Raw genomic sequence first — 19,438 nt, forward strand, 5'->3', positions numbered from 1 at the left:
TTAAGTTTCAAGAACAGGTTAACAGTGGCATTTTTATTTAAAACAGAAAAGACCACGCTCGATGGATTACAGGCGTGTGGATGGGCAGCAGGGAGAAAAAGGGGCCCCCTGTTCTGACATTTACTGTTGCTGGCCTGGCCTGCTTCTCCCCCCCTCTCCACCTGGACTCTCCTACAGGAAATGGAGACAGGCCCCACTCCCGTGTGACTTCCATAGTCCAAGTTGAATGTGGATGACTGTGGCAGACCCCACGCATATACACACATCACAAGCGACACATAGAAACATAGAAGTTTACTATCTATTGCTTAACAGAGATGACATCAAGACACAGATACAACACTACAGCAAAATGGGGTGAGGGAAGGGCAGAGGGACACAGATGGATCACAGCAACTGGGGAGTGACTTCTTTGGTGCCCCTGAGGCCCTTTGACAGCTGACCCATGGCTCCAAGAATTGCACACTGAAGATCAGTAGGTGGCGGCATCACTGAGAGGAGCCTGGAGCTTCTACAGCATTAATACTCAAGGGTCTAGCTTCAGGGGTGGAGAGGTCAGCACGGTCCCATCGGGAGCAGAGCTCCTTAGGGTATACCTTCTCCTAACACTATCAAGAGGCAGGTCCCTCACACCTTGGTCTTCAAGACATAGCAGCACCGCACAGCACCGCACCACCGCGGCTTCACTCTGCTGCAAGCCTTTCCCTGCAGATGTTCTCAGAGTGGGAGGAGGCAGTGGTGGGGCTGAGGGTCAGGAGTTGGCTGGAGGAGGAGGTGTGTGCCTGAGGTTCCTCCTAGGCATCCTGGAGATTGCTGTTGTTCAGAAGCACCTGTTCTCCAGGCTTGAAGGCTGGCATCCCAAGGTAGGGGCAGTTGGCGCATCGGAAAGCGTCTCCCAGGTAGCACTGTGGAGAGAGCGAGAGTCACCCAGAGAGGCTAAGGGCCTAAGGACATCTTAGTATGCCCACAGGTCTCTTGTTTTATGAAAAGTCAGTCAGTAAGGGTTCCAGTCAGGTGATATACACCTGTAACTGCTGTGCTTGGAAGGCTGAGACAAGTTTACAGCCTGCCTGAGCTACCGGGCAAGCCCCGTCTGAAGGAGGCGAGGGGACTGGTATCTCAGGCAGCCTTGAGGATCACTATAGGATCACAGCAACATCAGCCAAATCGCCGAGTTAACTACATCCCACACCAAGGAAGAGACTTGGGTAGCAAAATAAAGAAATAACATGGACACAGGCTCGAGAATGCTGACCCTTCTCAGGACAGCCTCTCTCCTCACAGGTATACACATGGCCTTTCACATTGGCCTATGAGAAAACCCGATACAAATCCCTTGAGTTCAGCCAGTCTGTGTCCTGATGTCACAGGAGTGGGCACATGATGGTGAGGGGCAGGTACGTACGTTTCCACAGGCTGACTTGGGCTGAGTAGCCTGCTCCTTTGACTTCTCTCTTTCCAGTTCTTCTGCAAGGCCACAGGTGCTGGGGGAAAACCAACGGCTGGTGAATAGACTTGCCACCTCTAACAGTGCTACATACATTTCTAGACTTTTCAGGTTAATGCTATGGAACCAGCAGGCTCGGGGTGAGGCTGCCGGGGAAGACAGCAAAGTTTCCAAACTCAAGAGCAGATGGAACTGAGATGCAGTTCTGCGGCAGAGCACGCACCTAGCATGTATAGGACCCTGGGCTTAATCCCCAACACCACAAACATACAAAGACAATAAACAGAAGAAAATCTGAATTTTCTCTTGCAATCCTCTCATTTGTAATGTTGGGAAACTGGAACACCTGGAGCCTGATGAGGGCTGCACGTGGTAGTCAGGCCTGAAATCCCAGCCCTGGAGAACAACTCCAAGTTTAAGGTCTGCCTCAACTATATTGAAAGACTATCTCAAAAAACAAATGAAAAATATAATAAAAACAACCAGTGGATGAATAAACAAGCCAGGCCTGCCCCACACTAGCACAAACACCAACATAAAGCTTCCACGTCAGGACAGAATGACACAGATACCTACAACTTCATCTCTCAGACCTCCAGAGCCACAGAAACGATACTGTTGGAGAATCAGCTCAACAGATAAACTACCACTCCCACTGCCCACTGAAACCTCAGGGTGCCAAAGGGCCGACAGCAGACATTGGAGGACTTCCCCTGAGCAATCCAGCCAACCTGAGTATAAGACACAGGGCGCTGGAAATCCGGGCCTCCAAACATCCACCTAGGCTGATAAAAGTGAACCAATCAATCCACCTAGATGCTCGGTTAACATGATCAGCGTGTTCTTGTTTGTGTTAAGAAGTTTTTGAGAGTCTTGTTATATAGTCCAAGCTAACTTTGAACTTACAACCCTGCCTCAGCCTCTTGCATGCTGGGATTCTAACTACGCACCACCACACCTGACTCTGTCCTTCACTTTTAAATTATGAAGGCTATGACCACCAAGCATCCTAGGAAATCCTCTAACAAGGGAACAGGAGGCCAACAAGAAGAAAAAGGCATCTTGGAAGGAACAGAAAAGGAGAAACTGCTCTTGCAGAGGACTCGAGTTTGGTTCCCTTCATGGGTACCAGTGTACAAAAACAAGTAACAAAAATAAAATAAAATAAAATAGCTGGGCGGTAGTGGCGCCCAGGAGACAGAGGCAGGTGAATCTCTAAGTTCAAGGCCAGCCTGGTCTACAGAGCTAGTTCCAGGAGAACCAAGGACAGAAACCCTGCTTTCAAAAATCAAAAACAAAATAAAATGAATAAATAAACAAACAAACAAACAACAAAAAAAAACACCCAGCAACATGAAAAGCAGAGCAGGGCATGATGGCACATACTTTTAATCTCACCACTGAGAGGCAAATGCAGAAGAAGCTCGGTGAGTTCGAAGCCAGTCTTGTCTACACAGTGAGTTCCAGGAGAGTAAGGGATATTGAGAGCCCCTGTCTCAAAAAGTCAGGGGAGGATATTAGCTTCTTAATATCCAAATGAAAAACAATGATCAACATATTGGGGGGAGGGCACAATAGCAAAGAGAAAACTATAAACTAAAATCATGATAGGAGGAAGAAAACAATAACTAAAGGTTTAGAAGATTGATAATCTCCCAGAAAGGAGAAAAAGGAAAAACCTGAAAAATGTAAACGAGGGGGAAAAATGACAGGACCAGCAAGATGTGGCTGAGCACACCTCTAAAGTCAACACTCAGTCTCTGTGATCCAAGACCACCCCGCTCTACAAAGCAAGTTCCAGGCCAGCTAGGGCTTCACAGTAAAACCCCCATTTCAAAAATAAGCAAACAAAAAGAACCAAAGAGGTTCAACATCTAAGTCACAAGCTACTCAGACAAAAACTCATAAACAAAATAAACACTTCGCCCAGGACCACAGACTTGGCTTTTTAAGACTGCAAAGATGCACTGGATGAGCCCGGCGGTGGTGGCGCACGCCTTTAATCCCAGCACTCGGGAGCAGAGGCAGGGGGATCTCTTGTGAGTTCAAGGCCAGCCTGGACTACAAGAGCTAGTTCCAGGACAGGCACCAAAGCTACAGAGAAACCCTGTCTCAAAAAAAAAAAAAAAAAAAAAAAAAAGGATGCACTGGGTGGTCAGTGCACAAGAGAGCAGATGACACCTGACACACGACAAACCACCCAAAATGGCATCAAGAAACAAGGGCCCCAAGGATCTCTTTACAAAATGGAGAAAGTGACCTTCTGGATCAAGGATTTAGGAAAGGATTTAGGGAAGCTGGCCTGTCTTTTTATCAGGGTCATCTGAAGACAGAAAACAGCAGGACAGTCTCTGAGAGCTTAAAATGACTTCTGACCTGGGAATTGGGAATACTATGATACTTTCTTTTTTCCTTTGGTTGTTTTGAGGCAGAGTTTCACTGTGGAAGCCTTGCTGGCCTGGAACTCTCTATGTAGATCACGGTAGCTGGAACTCAGAGAGATCTGCCTCCTACGGCCTCCTGAGTACTGGGATGCTCAGCTAGGATACTTCCGTTTCTTATTCTATCTAGTTCTCTATGCACCTCACATCTCACAGGAAAACCCGTTCTCAGGAGAAGAGGCACAGAAACAGATGACCACTGGAGAAGAAGCTGCAGCCCAGACCTGCCCCAGCACTCACCAGTTCTTACAGGCCTTCCTCTTTTTCCCTTCCCCACACGAAGGGGCCTTCAGGGAGGCTGGATCGGGCTTCTTTAAATCTTCTGGATCTAGCAGTTCATCTGAGTCAATGAGATCCTGGAGAGTGAACACAACACTTAAGAACACAGCCACGGCCGGGCGATGGTGGCGCACGCCTTTAATCCCAGCACTCGGGAGGCAGAGGCAGGCGGATCTCTGGGAGTTCGAGACCAGCCTGGTCTACAGAGCTAGTTCCAGGATAGGCTCCAAAGCCACAGAGAAACCCTGTCTCGAAAAACCAAAAAAAAAAAAAAAAAAAAAGAACACAGCCACAGTCTCTCTGATGAAAAGCTGAGGTAATCACAGGCCGAGAGCATGCACGTACAAGACAAAGTCAAAGCTACACCCACTGTGAACTATGCCATGTGCTGAAGAGGCCGAAGGTCCATGGGAAACTGCAAAAGGCCAGGAATAGCTGCAAAACTGGCTGATACTATGTAGAGAACGTGTGTGTATGTACATGTACACACACGTGTGTGCATAGTGAGGGTGGGAGCAGGTGAAATAAAGAGATATGCTGTATTTATTTCATCATATGGATAATCATGGGAGTAAAGTCAATAGAAGCAAAACATTTTCCATAAAATTTCAGAGGAATAAAAGCAAATAATTTATACATATAAAAAAAATCACATGCCGGGCGGTGGTGGCGCACGCCTTTAATCCCAGCACTCGGGAGGCAGAGACAGGCGGATCTTTGTGAGTTGGAGGCCAGCCTGGTCTACAAAAGCTAGTTCCAGGACAGGCTCCGAAGCTACAGAGAAACCCTGTCTCGAAAAACCAAAAAAAAAAAAAAAAAAACAAATCCCACATATATTTGTGTAACTTTTTTGTAAATGTGAAGAGTTGTATCTATTCTGAGAGCATCAGCCATGGTGTATTTTGCTCATCACTCTTGTCTCAATAGTAAAAGGGTGTTTAAACAATTTTCTTTCTTTCTCTTTCTTTCTTTTTCGTTTTTTAAGACAGGGTTTCTCTGTGTAGCCATAGCTGTTCTGGAACCAGGCTGGCCTCAAACTCAGCAATTCATCTGCCTCCACCTCCCAAGTTCTGGAATTAAAGATATTTGCCACCATGGCCCAGTTTAAAATTCTTATAGATATGACAGATCAAAGGTACGAACACTAAGTTCAAGTCAGTGAGCATTCAGTGACTTTCACTGAATTTTATTTAGCCAGTATTCGATTGCCTAGACAGAGGCCAATAAAATACCTCAGCTGCTAAATCCTCTCCTGGTTTAAGTCTACAAGAATCTTTACTATTTCATGTAAAGGGAAGACAAGAAAATCTGTAGGGGAAAATGCTCTTAAACACTGCAAAGATTTGTCATTCATATTTGATTTCATAAAACGCTGATTGGCCAACAGTCAGGCAGGAAGTGGGGCAACCAGACTAAGAATTCTGGGATGGGGAAAGGCAGAGAGAGCCAGTCGTAACACAGAAGGAGAAAAAGCAAGATGGGAATACCTTATTGAAAAAGGTACCAAGCCACGTGGCTAAACATAGGTAAGAATTATGGGTTAATTCAAACAGTTTATAGTTAATATAAGCCTTTGTGTGTTTCTTTGGGACTGAATGGTTGTGGGACTAGGCGGGACAGAAACTTCCATCTACATGGAAAAGATACTATAGAAATAAATTTAAAACGCTACTAATAAAAGATACCAAACTCAGGCACTGCTACGTGCTGTGCTTTAACACATTCACACTTACAAAGGCCACTCTCAGAGCTGGAGACATGGCTCAGTGGTTAAAGTTCTTGCTGCTCTAGCAGAGAATGTGGGTTTGGTTTCCAGTACCCACTCAGCAGCTAATAACTACCTGTAACTTGACTCTAGTTCCGGGGGATCTAATACCCTCTTCTGGGCTTCAAGGGTACCAGGCATGCATACCGTGTACATACATACAGACAAACACTCATACACACAAAATTAAAACAAAACAAAACAAAAATTTTAGGTCACTGTCACTACAGCTGTTCACACTCAATGTGAAGCCCGAGAGGGAGCAGTCAAGTGACTTTCAGGGCCAACTCACCATGTCATCCTCCATGTCATTGGCTGAGAGAGTCCAGAGCTTGGCAGCAGCAGGATCCACAACGGGCTTCACTGAGTCCAACATAAAAGAAAAAGAACTCTTTAAACAGTGAGATGCAAACTACAAGCAAGCCTTAGCATCCGTGGAGACTAGAAGAGAAAGAGGGACAGACAGAGGGGAGGCTCACACTCAGCTCCACACAGTCAAGTCTGCATTCGCTGCATGCCTGGTTTGTGCTTGCCAGTCCACCAGCGCCTCCATCACCTCACCTAAGCCTACTGAGAACTCTGTGAGCTGCCTGCCACCCTAGTTTTACAGCTGAGGGTAGATGAGGCTACAACCTCCATTCCATGCTGCCTTTTCCTTGTTACCTCACTTTACACCCCCGTAACATAGGTTTTGGCACGCCCCCTGTCTACAGCAGATAATTTAAGAATCAAATGAGAGAAGTATCAGCAACTTCAAAAATAGCAAAGATTTAGCCTCATGTGAGCCTGTTACATAAGAAAACAGACTCTAGGCTGCTGGTGGACAGGTGAGCCAGTGACAGAACATTGTGCATCTGGGTCAGGACACCAGAAACAATCTAAGAGCCTCAGGGCTGGGGGTTTAGAGGGGCACATCCTCAGTAAGGCCTTTAGAGTCCGTACACCAACAGGGGTCATCACTGCCACAGCCGGATGCTCTGAACGTCCACAAGGTCAACCGCTGACCTAAGTCCTCCCAACCTTCCAGGAACCATGAAATCAAAGGTCCAAATATTTCCTGAGACCAAGTTTAAGAACACAGGCCTCTAATTCCTGCCACTCAAAAGACAGAGAAGTGGGGACCAGAAATTGAGGTTAAAGTACTTCATAAAGATTGAGGCTAGCTGGGTAGGGGTGTGCACACCTTTAATCCTAGTACTTGAGAGGCAGAGGCAGAAGGATCTCTGTAAGTTCGAAGCCAGCCTGGTCTACAGAGTTAGTTCCAGGACAGTCGAGATTACACAAAGAAACCCTGTCTCAAAAAAATAGAAACAACAACATCAACAACAAAAAAGACTGGAGCTAGATAGCAGAAGAATGCAGTATGGATATGGATATGCCGCAAACATCTATTACATCTCTGCATTCCTCACAGCCAAGAAACAACTGAGACAAAAGAAAGCAATCACAGCAAGGATGAGAGACGAGCGATGCATGCACACAAACGTGATGTAACTTTTGAGCAGAAGAAACATGAGTTTTGTTTTTTTAGCATTTCAACAGGAGGCATCCTGAAGGATGTTCCATCAAAATCAAACCAACAACGCTGTGATTACAGCTGACAAAGACATTAAAATAGTATCTACAGGGGATGGTAGGAGCAAGGTACAATGATGCATATAAAAATGTCAAGACAAAAACATTTTTCTGTATGAATACATTGTGTATGAAAATGTTAACTCAAAAAGGCATGTTAAAAATGGCTGTTGCACATATAAAAAAATTAAACAATGTTTACAATTTTAAAATCCTTAAATATACAAAACATGCACAAATCAAACTAGCAAACAATCTTTAGAAATAAGTTCGTGACTTTACAGGCATAGGAAAAAAGCCCTAGCCAGGGGGTGGTGGCGCACGCCTTCAATCCTAGCGCTTGGGAGGCAGAGGCAGATGATCTCTCGGAATGAGTTCCAGGCCAGCAAGGTCTACAGAGCAAGTTCCAGGACAGTCAGGGATACATAGAGAAAGCCTATTTCATTCCCTCCCAGTCAAAAAAGAAAAAGGAAAAGAAAAAAGCCCTGGAAACTGAACGAGAGACCCTGTGCACCATCAGTACCATAATGATGTCTCCTGAGAATAAACCCATCCTCCCAGAGCCTGAAGCAGCAACTGAACAAGAGACTCAGGCCTCCAAGATGAGGGGGCCTCAGCGCAGTAGGAAACAGCTACATATTATTACAGGTTTGAATACTAATAAGTCTAAGATAAACGCACAGGAAACATTCTGCAATTGGCAAATGACAGAAATGAAAGGACTAATCTAAGAATATTTAGATCATGGTTCAGTTTCTAACATGATCCTCAGGCGCACCCACATAGGATGTCCCCAGGCTAGCCTTACCTGAAGAAGTCTTCTTGTTGGTTAAAAGCTTAAGCTGGCTGGAAGAGCCCACTTCAAAGTTTGGCTTCTTGCCAGTGATATGAACTGCGAGCAGGCTGTCACTGTGGTAGCCCAGGTGTTCCTGGGCAGACTGCACCTCCTCCGAGCTTAAGGACTCCCGTTGCAACTGCAATTGAAGATATCCATTGCATCAGTTCACGCTTCTCCAGCCACTGTCTTGCCAAGCCGGCCTTGTGGCCAGCCTGGACAACATCCAACAGTGAGTCTGTCTCAGAAAAGAACTTAAGGCCCTGAATAGCATTTTAAAAAATCAGAAATATAACAATAACAGTTATCATGGAATAACACCTCTCCAAAACCAAGGAAATACTAATATTTTTATGTTTAGCTTCTGGAGAAGAATATGGAAGTATAAATGCCTCTGCTTAACTCTACTCAATTGTCATAAACGCACAACACCCATCTGTAGTCTAGGGTCTAAGGAACAGTATTCCATCTAGGCCTAAGGGTTGTGTACTGAGACGGGGAGAAGCAGCAAACCTTCTGTTCCCCTGAAGCACAGCCACCACTGTTAAACAGTTCCAGGAAGACCAGTACCAGCCACTCAGAGTCTTCAGAAGGGATCTGCTCCCAAGGGCTTCTTCTTCAAGGCATCTCATATTTATCTCTCAGGTAGCAAGCTTCAAATTACCTTCTAATTCTGTGCAGCACCTCTAACCTTACTTGCCCCCAGCTATATGGACAAACTCCATCCCCCAAGGTTTACATACCTAACAAGGACAACTATCTCTACACACCTACCTCTTTAACTTCCACAAGGCCAGAAAGAGTCAGGGCGGAACACAGCTTAGAGGCGGTCTTCATTTTGTCATTGTTAACTGTCAAGGAAAACCCCCATTAATGGCGTCATAGTCAAAGCTGGGGAAAACTACTACAGGATTGCTTATCTCCAAGTGGTCCCTCTGGCTCGGGGGACAACATGCACATGCAAAGACTCGGCTGTGCTAAACATCCACCTTCTGAGTAAAGACATCCTTACCTACAGTTGTCTCCACTGGTTCTTTCAGAAAAAGGCATCCCCCTGGCCGAAGGATTCGGGCCATCTCAGCCAGAACCTCAGCACTGTGCACAGAGGTGCTTCCTGGGACTACACCCGACAGAATAACGTCAAAGCTGGATTCTTTATGGGCAGCTGAAAAGAATAAGAAACAGTTGCCTACCCGGGGAGCCACCACCCAACCCTCCCACAGACCTCCCACAGAGGGTACAGTATCACCCCAGGAGAATAAAGTCCCTGATAGCAGCAGAAGGGGGCTAAGACTCTGTTCTGCCCCGGATCGCACTAATTCCTCAACCTCCATAAGATTGGGGTAAGAAGTAAAAAAGGAGATTTTTAGAATGAGGAACAGCCACCAAAGAAAAGAACATGCAGAAATTACCGACAACATGCCCAAGTGTACTCAAAAAATGGGGTGACCAACAAAACTCAAGTATAAGGAAGAGAAGAAAAGGCAGGAGGCACTCACACTGCAGCAGCTGGCTGAGGTTCTCCGTGAACACTTGGCCCTCACTGCCAGTTAACCCTTGAAGATTATCCACCAGTTTTTTTAGGGCCTCCTCAGGAGATGACTTGTCCCAGAGCACTGCCACAAGCTGGCCAGGGGAGATCCCAAACTCTGCCATTCCTGCAGTGCAGCCAGACCTAAAAGGTACTGGCAAGAGAAATCAAGACAACAGTGGAATTTAATCCCCGGGTTATCATCAAGTATGATTAGAACCATAACCTACTTCTAACAACCTCCGGCTGAGGATGCGTTATAGCTTGGTGTAAACCCTAAGATTCTCACTAAATGAACCTTCAGTCTCAAGGTTTCATAATCCCAACATTCCCTGACATGACAGGTAGACAAGACGGATATAGCAACGTCAAGAAAAGGGGGTGAGAATCAAGTACAAAGGCTGGCGAGTCTGAGCTGACTATGAAACAAACAAGGCATTCATTAGGCAGAGGTGACTCACAGAGGAAGGCAATACACTGGCAGCTAGCCTAACCATAGTTATAGTTTTTAAAAAAGATATTTAAAATTTGCAAATTAAACACTTTTATTACTTATATTTCTTGACATTACTTATAAAAATTCAACTGCACCAAATCTACAGTGACCAACACTACTTTCAACATTTAACATTAGCCAGCCTCTTTGAAACACACCTTATACACACATTATCTCAAATGACCCTCAGAATAGCTGATATTAGGTTATTCCCAATGTACAGTTAAAGATCTGGGTCAGCCAACACTGTACACAATCAATATCGCGTGGGTAGAACAAAAGCTGGGACTCGAATCCAAACCTGTGTAACTATGAAAGCATCCCACCCAGGTTACCTTTCTCTTCCACCTGATATGCAAGTCTGCCCACTGTGAAGGAGGCCAAGGGATATCTGTCAGCTCCTCCTTCCTTAAACATTAATGCACCAAGTTTCCAGCTTCAAATACGGGAAACAAAGAAGCAGTGGCAGCAGACTCATGCTGAACACTTCTGACTTCTGCAGAGATGGCCAACTCTGTAAGGGGGACACCCCACACTCCCAGGCTGTACTTAGGTCACATGCCCTTACACTTCCCTTCTGTAAAAACATCCAGGGGCAGCAGATGCACCAGCTGGTAAAAACACTTGTGGCCAAGCTTGATGATCTGAGCTCAGTCTTCATGTACCACATGGAGAGAAAGAACCGACTTCTACAGGTTGTCCTGTGACCTCCACATGTGCAGGTGGGGTACAGATGGCCACACACACACAAAAATAAAACATAACTTATTTCATTTTCCTGTTACTTTTTTTTTTTGCGGGGTGGGGGAGGGTCTCATCTAGCCCAGGCAGGCCTTGAACTTCTGATCCTGCCTCCTCTAATTCCCAAGTACTCGGATTACAGGTATGCAACATCATGCTTGGTTTGAAAACTGTTCACCTTTGTATCTAAAAACTATGACCTTTAACCAGCGTCACCTTTGCTTACACAGTGCTTTGTCATTTTAGAAAATGCTACTAAGGGTTTTAATGTCTACAGCAAAATTGAAACCCTCAGCTGGCTAGATTCAACATCTGACGTCCACTCCAAAGTGACTCTCTCCCTATTGCACTCTCGCTCCACCACAGCTTTTGGCTAGTTTCTTCCTGCGAACACCAGCTCTGTGCTATCCTGACTCAGCACAAAGCCCAAGAGGACGCCACGTGGTTATCAGACAGGCAGGAGCCTTTGGTTCTTTAGTGTGGGATTTTAAATCCCTAAAAAGCACACCGTCAAGAATGAACAGCTTCTAACTGACACATGACTTTGAGAAAGAAACCTTGCAAATCTCTCAATTGGGTAACATGGGACCAATCTCACATTTAAGAGCCTGCAGGGAAGACAGGAGTACTTACTGCTAGGTAGCAAGTTATTAAAAATGAGTAGCCTGAACATCTGTCCACTACTTGTTTCCTTAGGGACAGGACTGTGGCAAGTCAGCCTTTCTGAGTCTCCTTGTCAATAAACAACCTCATGTTTTTACGACTGGTAAGAAACCCTGGAACAGCAAGCTATGTAAAGTGCTCAGCAGATGCTGATCCACAGAGCTCAATGAAATAATCCGCAGTTTGTCTTTGCTTCCAATAGTCTGGTAAAACCTCTTTCCTACAGATGCTTGTGAGGGAAGAACGCAAAGCTTCCTTTCCATCCTTAGAACCAGAGAGCCTCGCCTTTGACGTCCAGTACCAGTGGGACTGTGCCAGTAAGTTAGCGGAGTGTAAACAGAACATTCTTCTTCCCATAACAAGAGGGACCTCATGAGTAGATTAAACCTTAAACCTCCCCTCATCAATACACACACACACACCTACAGTTTTCAGTCAACCTTTCCTGGAAAGACAATTTTTTTTAAGCTGTTGAGCCTAAGTGTGACAATTTTGATCAGATTTTTTGTTAGTGTGGCAGATCTGTTTAAAAACAAAACCAGAACTATATATATAAAAAAATCTGGCGCCTAAGCCAGCATACTCAGGGGCTGTGACTCAGGGCTGTTTCACAACTTCAGAGCGGTGAAGTGGACGACAGCGTCACATAATTGACCTTGTTTGTTAGATGCTTCTCCAGCTGACAGCAGCCACCCAAGGCTTTCCAAAAATGTTCCTAGCAGCCCCGTGTGGTGGTGTTCACCTTTAGTACCAGAACTTCCTAGACAAAGGCAGGCAGATCTCTGGGAGTTCAAGGCCAGTCTGGTCTACATATCAAGTTCAGCTACGCAGTGAGACCCTGTTTTAAAAAAAGTTACCAGCAGGCAGTAAAACAAAAGCAAACATCTGACGACTGGAGATGGGCATATTTATCTTTAAGGCACCCAACAAGCAGATTCTTAGGCTTGTGGTCCCATTGAAGAGGGCTGGATATGATGCAATGCATTGTTGCAGGAGTCACTCATTAGGAATGGGGGGGTACAGTTCAGTGGTGTGTACCTTGCTAGTATGTATACGGTCCTGAGTTCAGACTTCAATACCACAAAATCAAACAAACACTAATTTAATAGCCGGAAATGGCACTTGCCTGTAATCCCAGCCCTCTTAGGATACTGAAGAGGGATCCCGAGTTCTGAGGACAGCCTGCACCCTCCAGTGAAACTAGTCTCAAGACGATTATCAGGACTCTGGGGACGGCTAGGTAACAAGCGAGCACAGGCCTTGAGTTGGAGTCCCAGAACCCACAGAAAAGCTGGATGTGTGGGCCATTGAGATGATTCAGTGGGTAAGGGCACTTGCTATACAAGCCTGACAACCTGAGTTCAATCCTCAGAACCCAAGGAAGTAGAGGATTAACTCCTGAAAGTTCTCCTAACTTCCATTCTACACATGTCAAACCAGCATAAAATAATACTAAATAGAATATATGTATTTTTTTAAAGCTTATTTGGCCGGGTAAGTAATCCAGCACCGGGGAGCTGGAGAAGGGCAGACTGGCCAGCCAGTCCAGCCTTAACTGGTGAGCTTCAGGCCACTAGAGACCCTGTCACAAGGGAGGTGGCCACAGTCTGATGAAAAACAAACTTGTCCTCTGGCCTCCACATAAATGCTCCCTCCAGGATCATGACAATAAATACACACTATTTGCTCCTTCCCAGGGGGAGCAGGGAGTCGCTCAGGTCCCCTCTGAAGACTGCAACCTGGACTCAGGTACGCCAAACGCTAAGAAGCAAGCCTCTCCCAAACTTACAAATGGTTTGTTAAAGCTAGATCCCTGGACCACAGGGTCAACTCTCCGGACAAAAGCCTGAATTCGTTTTATAAACAAGCATCCTAGATAAGTCGGAAATAAGTGCCAAGCTCAAAGGGACAACCTGTGACTCCAGGTTCTCCCCAGCTTTCGTGCTTTCCGCCAGATGCCCTGAAGGAGACCCAAGGTCACCACAGATGGCTAAGAGTAAACTGGCGATCTCGATGCCAGCTCCGGGTTTCAGGAGAAAAAGAGGCGGCAGAAGAGCCCCGGCGATAGGAATGCCGCCGCGGGAAGGGCCATGATGGTCACCGTGATCCCTCACACCGGCTTCCCCCAGGCAAGCCAATGACGGCGCGGGGAGCGGAAATGAGAGGACGGAGGATGAGAGTGGGCCCGAGGAGGCCCGTTAGGCCCGATCGGGTGCTCGAGCTGCCCAGAACGAGCTCACCTTCCTCCTACCCTGAATACCCGCTCCGCAGACGCCGGCTTCTAGTCTCCGGTCTCTCGCGGGAAGACGCGGCGCAGCACCCAGTCCTAGAAGGTAGACGCAGCCCCCCTCGCCTGACGGCGTGACGCTGCCCGGCACGTCGCCGCCGTCGGCGTGCGTGCCCACTTCCAAGATGGCGGCGACGGCAGCAGTGTCTGGCGTCCTCGGCCGGGTAGGCTGGAGGCTCCTGCAGCTGCGGTGCCTGCCCGGTGAGGTGACAACTGTGGCCGGGCGCGGGGGAGAACGGGGGAAGGAGAAGCTGCGCGAGCCTGGGCTTGGCATAGGGCGAGAAAGGCCATGGTGGGGGATAGCGAGGTAAAGGTGAAGGGCATCGGCGTGGAGCCCCTGGAGTCTCGAGTTGGGAAAAAACAAAATCACTTAGTGGGTTTCGATCTCCAGACTGGAGCTGTGAGGGGCAAAAGCAGCGGAGCAGGCCTGTCACCCCGGTTCCCCAGAGGTAATGGAGCTTCAGAGAGGGCTCGGTGTACCCAAGGTCACCGAGCTCGTCCGTTGCAGACGTGTTCTCAGTTCCGTTGCCATGGGCACTGGGCCAGCCTTGCTGGAGGGACAGATGGAACAAGAGCGTCCAGCCCGGTCTTTCCCCCAGAGTCAGTCATTGCCACACCACGTCACTAAGTTGGTGACATTCTCTAACTATCATTGCTGCCGAATGTTCAGTATTTTTACTTCCACGTTAATCCAGACTTTTACTTTAAAAAGAAAACATTGGACATTGTTATTAAGTGAAAAAGCAAAAATCACTGTCCATAAATAGAATATTTCCACACTAACACATTAACATAAGTATGCAACTAAAATTTCCGAGCTGCAGAGATTTCACAGCCATACTTTGGGAAACCCCTCACTTCATATTTTGTGTGTATTTGCTCTATTTTCTGTGCATATAACAAAATACTGATTTTATGCATGGTGTTCTATGTTTCTTTCCATATTATTGTTTTCAGTGACTTCCTTTTTGTCAATTTTATCCTAAGTTTCAGACAAGGTATGTTTAGTAAAAATAATACCAGGGTCCAAGAAACTCAATCTTGGGTATTTAATCAAGAAATTGTGTCCACAAAACATTGAAGTGTATTCGCAGCACCTTTATAATGGTTGGACCCTGAAAAGCCAAACATTCCTCTTTTGTAGTTGCTGGGAATTGAACTCAGGACCTCTGGAAGTGCAGCCAGTACCCTTAACCTCTGAGCCATCTCTCCAACCCCGTGCTTTTCTTTCTTATTACAATTTTCTTTTTAAAACGTGTAGTCCTGTCTCAATCTGAGCTATTTGGAAGACTGTCTCAAAATAATATAAGCTGATCTTTTGATATTTTGTGTGTACATGTTTAAAACAGGGTTTAACGAAGAGATTTTAATGTAGGCTTGAGCACAAGGGTTAAGAGAAAAAAGGCACTCAAAAAAAGACAGATCCAGGAACATGGGTTTTCAAAGAGTCACAGAAAGTAAAACATTCCCAAGTGTTCTTGTAGACTTCTCAAAGAGTTGCATAGGATGAGCTTTTTAAAATATACTGATCTGGGAAGCTAGAGAGATGGCCCAGCAGTTAAGAGTTCATACTGCTCTTGAGAAGGACCCAAGTTGGATTCCCAGCACACATATTGGACAGCTCACAACCACCTGTAACTCCAGCTCCAGGGCATCTCATGCCTTCTTCATCCCCACACACAAACTGACATATATATATATATATATATATATAAAAATTAAAAACTAAATAATGTCCTGGAGAGAAGGCTCAGTGGTTAAGAGCACTGGCAGGTCTTCCAGAGGACACAAGTTCAGTTTCTACCAATCATAGATCCAATATTCTCTTTTGGCCTCCATGGACACAGGCATTCACATGGTGCAGATACACACATGCAGGCAAAAGACTCATTAACAAAAAAAAGTAATATGTCTTTGAAAAAATTATACTAAGCAGGGCTTGGGAAATGGCTCATCATTAAGAGTGTGTGCTGTTTTTGCAGATACCCAGGGCTCACTTCCCAACCCCCTCCTCTCTCCTTGTGGTCATCAGGCAGACATGGGATACATATACATAGATGCAGGCAAAACACTCATACACATGATAAATCTTTAAAAATTAGCCAAACGGTGGTGGTGCACACCTTTAATCCAAGCTAGTCTCTAAATTTGAGGCCAGCCTGGTTTACAGAGCGAGTGCCAGGACATTCAGGTACACAGAGATACCCTGTCTTGACAAACAAACAAATTTTAAAATATATATGAAACAAAAGAAACTTCAGAGAAAAACATTAGAACATGTAGATTAAAGAAATCCAAGTACAAGCAAAAACTAACCTAGTGTGTGAGTTTCAGAACAGAGGTATGGGAGCTGAAAAGGTGAGAGGGAATTTTCTGGGGTGATAGTAATGTCGACATAGGATTCATGTTATACAGGTGTATTTCTTTACATCGCTCACAGAATGATATGTTTAAGATTTGTGTATTTCATCATATATAAACAGTTCATAAAGAGACAGTAATCAGTGAGTTCTAGTAATACATGGACTGAAATGTTGGAGATGCAGAACCCTTGAGATCTGCACTAAATAATCAGAAATATGCTGGTGAAGAGCATATCTGTAGAAACTGGAGTGGATATCCAGATGTTCGCAATTCCTTCAGCTTGTATTCTGATGATAAAGTGTTGAGGAAGAAAAAATTAGTAAGGATTTTTACACAGGAGACACTGCTGATATTTCCTAAAGTTAGAGTGCTTGAGTGTAAGAACCAGAATTCTGGTCTTTAGAACCCACATAAAACACACATGTGGTGGTACACGCCTTTAATCCAGCACTAAGGAGTCAGAGAGGCGTATTTCTAGGTGTTTGAGGCCAGCTTGGTCTACATGGTGAGTTCAGGCTAGCCTGGTCTCCATAGTGAGTTCAGGCTAGCCTGGTCTTCATAGTGAGTGTCATTCTAGTCAGGACTCCATAGTGAGATCTTGTCTCAGAAACAAAACAAACAGAAAAATAAAAACTGAAAGAAAGAAAAGAATCCCGGAAGTGGAGACCAGAGATCTCTAGTTCAAGCAGGCCAGCAAGACTAACCCTATCAGTAAGCTCTGATTTTGTTGCAGAGACCCTATCAATCACTAAAGTGGAAGAACAGATTGAGAATGATTCCCAAAACTGACCTCAAGCCTCGAAATACTTGTGCATGCTCACCTATGTACATACAAACAAGCACATGCTCACAATACACACAAACATGCACATGCATACAAAATACAAAAACATGATAAAGAAGGAAAAAAATGCCATGTAAACACTTGGAACGTAGGCTTGTTATGTACATAGTTATAGCATTTCACGTTTGAAGGGTACCTTAACATTGCCACGAACAAGTTGAGATTAACACTCTTAATCTGTGGGGTTTTAAAAGCTGAATATTATGGGGCCAGCAAGATGGTTCAATGGGTAAAGTGCTTGACACATAAACCTGGCAACCTGAGTTCCATTCCCAGAATAGATGTAAGGGTTAAAAAAGAAAACCAACTCCACAAAGGAACCCTCTGAGCTCTAAGCGTGTGTCATTGAATGACTATCCATGTACATCATGCACACACAGTAATAATTAAGACAATTATTTTAATCTGTATACTGAAGGAAATGTTTTATACAGCCATACAGCTGACCGGTGCTACAGACAGGCCAGTGAGACAGCTAGGTCTTCGGTTAACTGATTTACGTGTCTCGAGGCTTCTGTTTACAAGGTGTCTGTTGGGGACTCAACAGTGGAATGAGTGCCTGCAGAGCATTCCTACCGTGTACTTCCTCCTCACTTTTATCACCACTCTGGGTCTCAGACAGTGCTCCACGGTGAATGTCCCTGAACAACAGTCTTGTTTCTGTTTCAGTGGCCCGCTGCCGATCACCTCTGATGCCGCGTGCCCTCCACACTTCTGTGGGCTTGAGGTCTTCAGAAGAACAGAAGCAGCAGCCTCAGTCTTTTTCTCAGCAGCATTCTGAGACACCAGGGCCAGAAACACCCGGCTCAGAGTTTCCTCGTCAGCCCCCCAGGTAAGCATTAGTGTCCGGATCTACCCATTGCTGGCCACTTGGCATGCTTCAGAATGCAGCTTCCTCCTCACCAGCCCCTCCTTCTTCCTTCTATTCCCCTTCCCTCTTTCCTTTCTGGTAAGGTCTTGTGGAACTGGCGGGTCTTTAACTCTGCACCCCAGGCTGGTAGCCCTGATGGCCTTGAGCTCTGGGAATCCTCCAGCCCCAGTCTCCAAAGTGCTGGGATTGCAGGAGTCAGCTACTGTGCTTCGCTGCTTTCTGTTGTTTTTAGAAAATCTAAACACAGTGGAGAATACTTGAAGTCATACACAGAGATAACTCGTCTGACATAAAATTGCCTTTTAGAAGTTTCTATAAGCATTTTTTTTCTTTTAAGATGAGGTCTCTGTAGCCTAGGAAGATTGAGTTCAGCGATCTTCTGACTGAGTTTCCCAAGTGCTAGGATTATAGGTGTATGTATGCCTGTTCAACAGTAGATTCTTAGTGTCTTTTCACAGTTTGTGTTAAAAATAACGTAGTAGTGGTATAACGTTCTGGTAATGAATGAACCAAAATGTATTTAGCCTGTCTTATGATATTGAGACTCCATTGTTTGATAGGAGACATAATATGAAGAAACATGTATATCCTCTCTGTAGAGATGGGAACTTTGAAGAAGTAATCCCAATGACTAAAGTGTCTTAGCTAGGGTTTCTATTGCTATAAGAAAACACCATGAGCAAAAGCAAGTTGGAGGGTTTATTTGGCTTATGCTTCCACGTCGTAGTCTATCATGGAAGAAAGTCCTACTCCAACAGGGCAGGATCGTGGAGGCATGATGGCAGAGGCCATGGAGGAGTGTTTGCTTACTGGCTTGCTCCTCATGGCTTGCTCAGCCTTGTTCATTATAGAATCCAGGATCACCAGCCCAGGGATGGCACCACCCACAGTGGGCTAGGCCCTCCCCCATCAATCACTAGTTAAGAGCCTTCCTACAGCTAGAACTTATGAAGGCATTTCCTCAATTGAGGTCCTCCCCCCCACCCCCGCTCTAGCTTGTATCAAGTTGACATAAAACTGGCCAGCACTGGAGTCTGGAGGAGGATCACAGGTTCAAGGCTTGCCTGGGATGTAGAACTGTTAGGAGCATAGAGGCAAAAGATAAACACGTTTAAAATTTCATTGCCTGTGTAGGGCAGACTTAGCTTTTACAAGGTAATAATAACTACATTTCCATTAGATATGGGTTTTTTGTTTGTTTGGTTGTTTGGTTTTGAGACAGGGTCTCTCTGTGTAGTTCTGACCGTCCTAGAACTGGTTATATAGAGCAGGCTGGCCTCAAACTCACAGAGATCCTCC

General features: G+C 45.5%; 2 protein-coding genes across 2 annotated transcripts in view; one reads left to right on the plus strand and one right to left on the minus strand.

The window, feature by feature from the left end:
* Ciapin1 (cytokine induced apoptosis inhibitor 1) lies at window positions 1–14,140 on the minus strand. Its single transcript, XM_075976949.1, has 9 exons — window positions 14,014–14,140; window positions 9,842–10,027; window positions 9,355–9,507; window positions 9,117–9,193; window positions 8,316–8,481; window positions 6,225–6,295; window positions 4,129–4,244; window positions 1,406–1,484; window positions 1–905 (listed from the first exon to the last, which is right to left on the minus strand). Exons 2-9 carry the CDS (start codon window positions 9,996–9,998, stop codon window positions 795–797), a joined length of 930 nt encoding a protein of 309 aa, XP_075833064.1. The 5' UTR covers window positions 9,999–10,027; window positions 14,014–14,140; the 3' UTR covers window positions 1–794.
* Coq9 (coenzyme Q9) overlaps window positions 14,121–19,438 on the plus strand; it is a 17,298-nt gene continuing 11,980 nt past the window's right edge. The window contains exons 1-2 of the mRNA XM_075976947.1: window positions 14,121–14,261; window positions 17,938–18,100. Of these exons, the coding sequence (XP_075833062.1) occupies window positions 14,186–14,261; window positions 17,938–18,100 (239 nt within the window). The 5' untranslated portion in view covers window positions 14,121–14,185. The remainder of the gene's footprint in view (window positions 14,262–17,937; window positions 18,101–19,438) is intronic.

This window comes from Microtus pennsylvanicus, chromosome 6 (genome assembly GCF_037038515.1).
Source record: "Microtus pennsylvanicus isolate mMicPen1 chromosome 6, mMicPen1.hap1, whole genome shotgun sequence".
Classification (NCBI taxonomy): Eukaryota; Metazoa; Chordata; class Mammalia; order Rodentia; family Cricetidae; genus Microtus; species Microtus pennsylvanicus.

What these genes read in the sequence shown, in the direction of transcription:
- Ciapin1 (XM_075976949.1), bottom strand. Translation starts at nt 9,998, where the DNA reads ATGGCAGAGTTTGGGATCTCCCCTGGCCAGCTTGTGGCAGTGCTCTGG. An exon ending in GCCTTGTGGAAGTTAAAGAG is followed by an intron (nt 8,482 to 9,116) that starts GTAGGTGTGTAG and finishes CTTCAATTGCAG; the next exon opens with TTGCAACGGGAGTCCTTAAG. An exon ending in AGGAAGGCCTGTAAGAACTG is followed by an intron (nt 1,485 to 4,128) that starts GTGAGTGCTGGG and finishes GTTTTCCCCCAG; the next exon opens with CACCTGTGGCCTTGCAGAAG.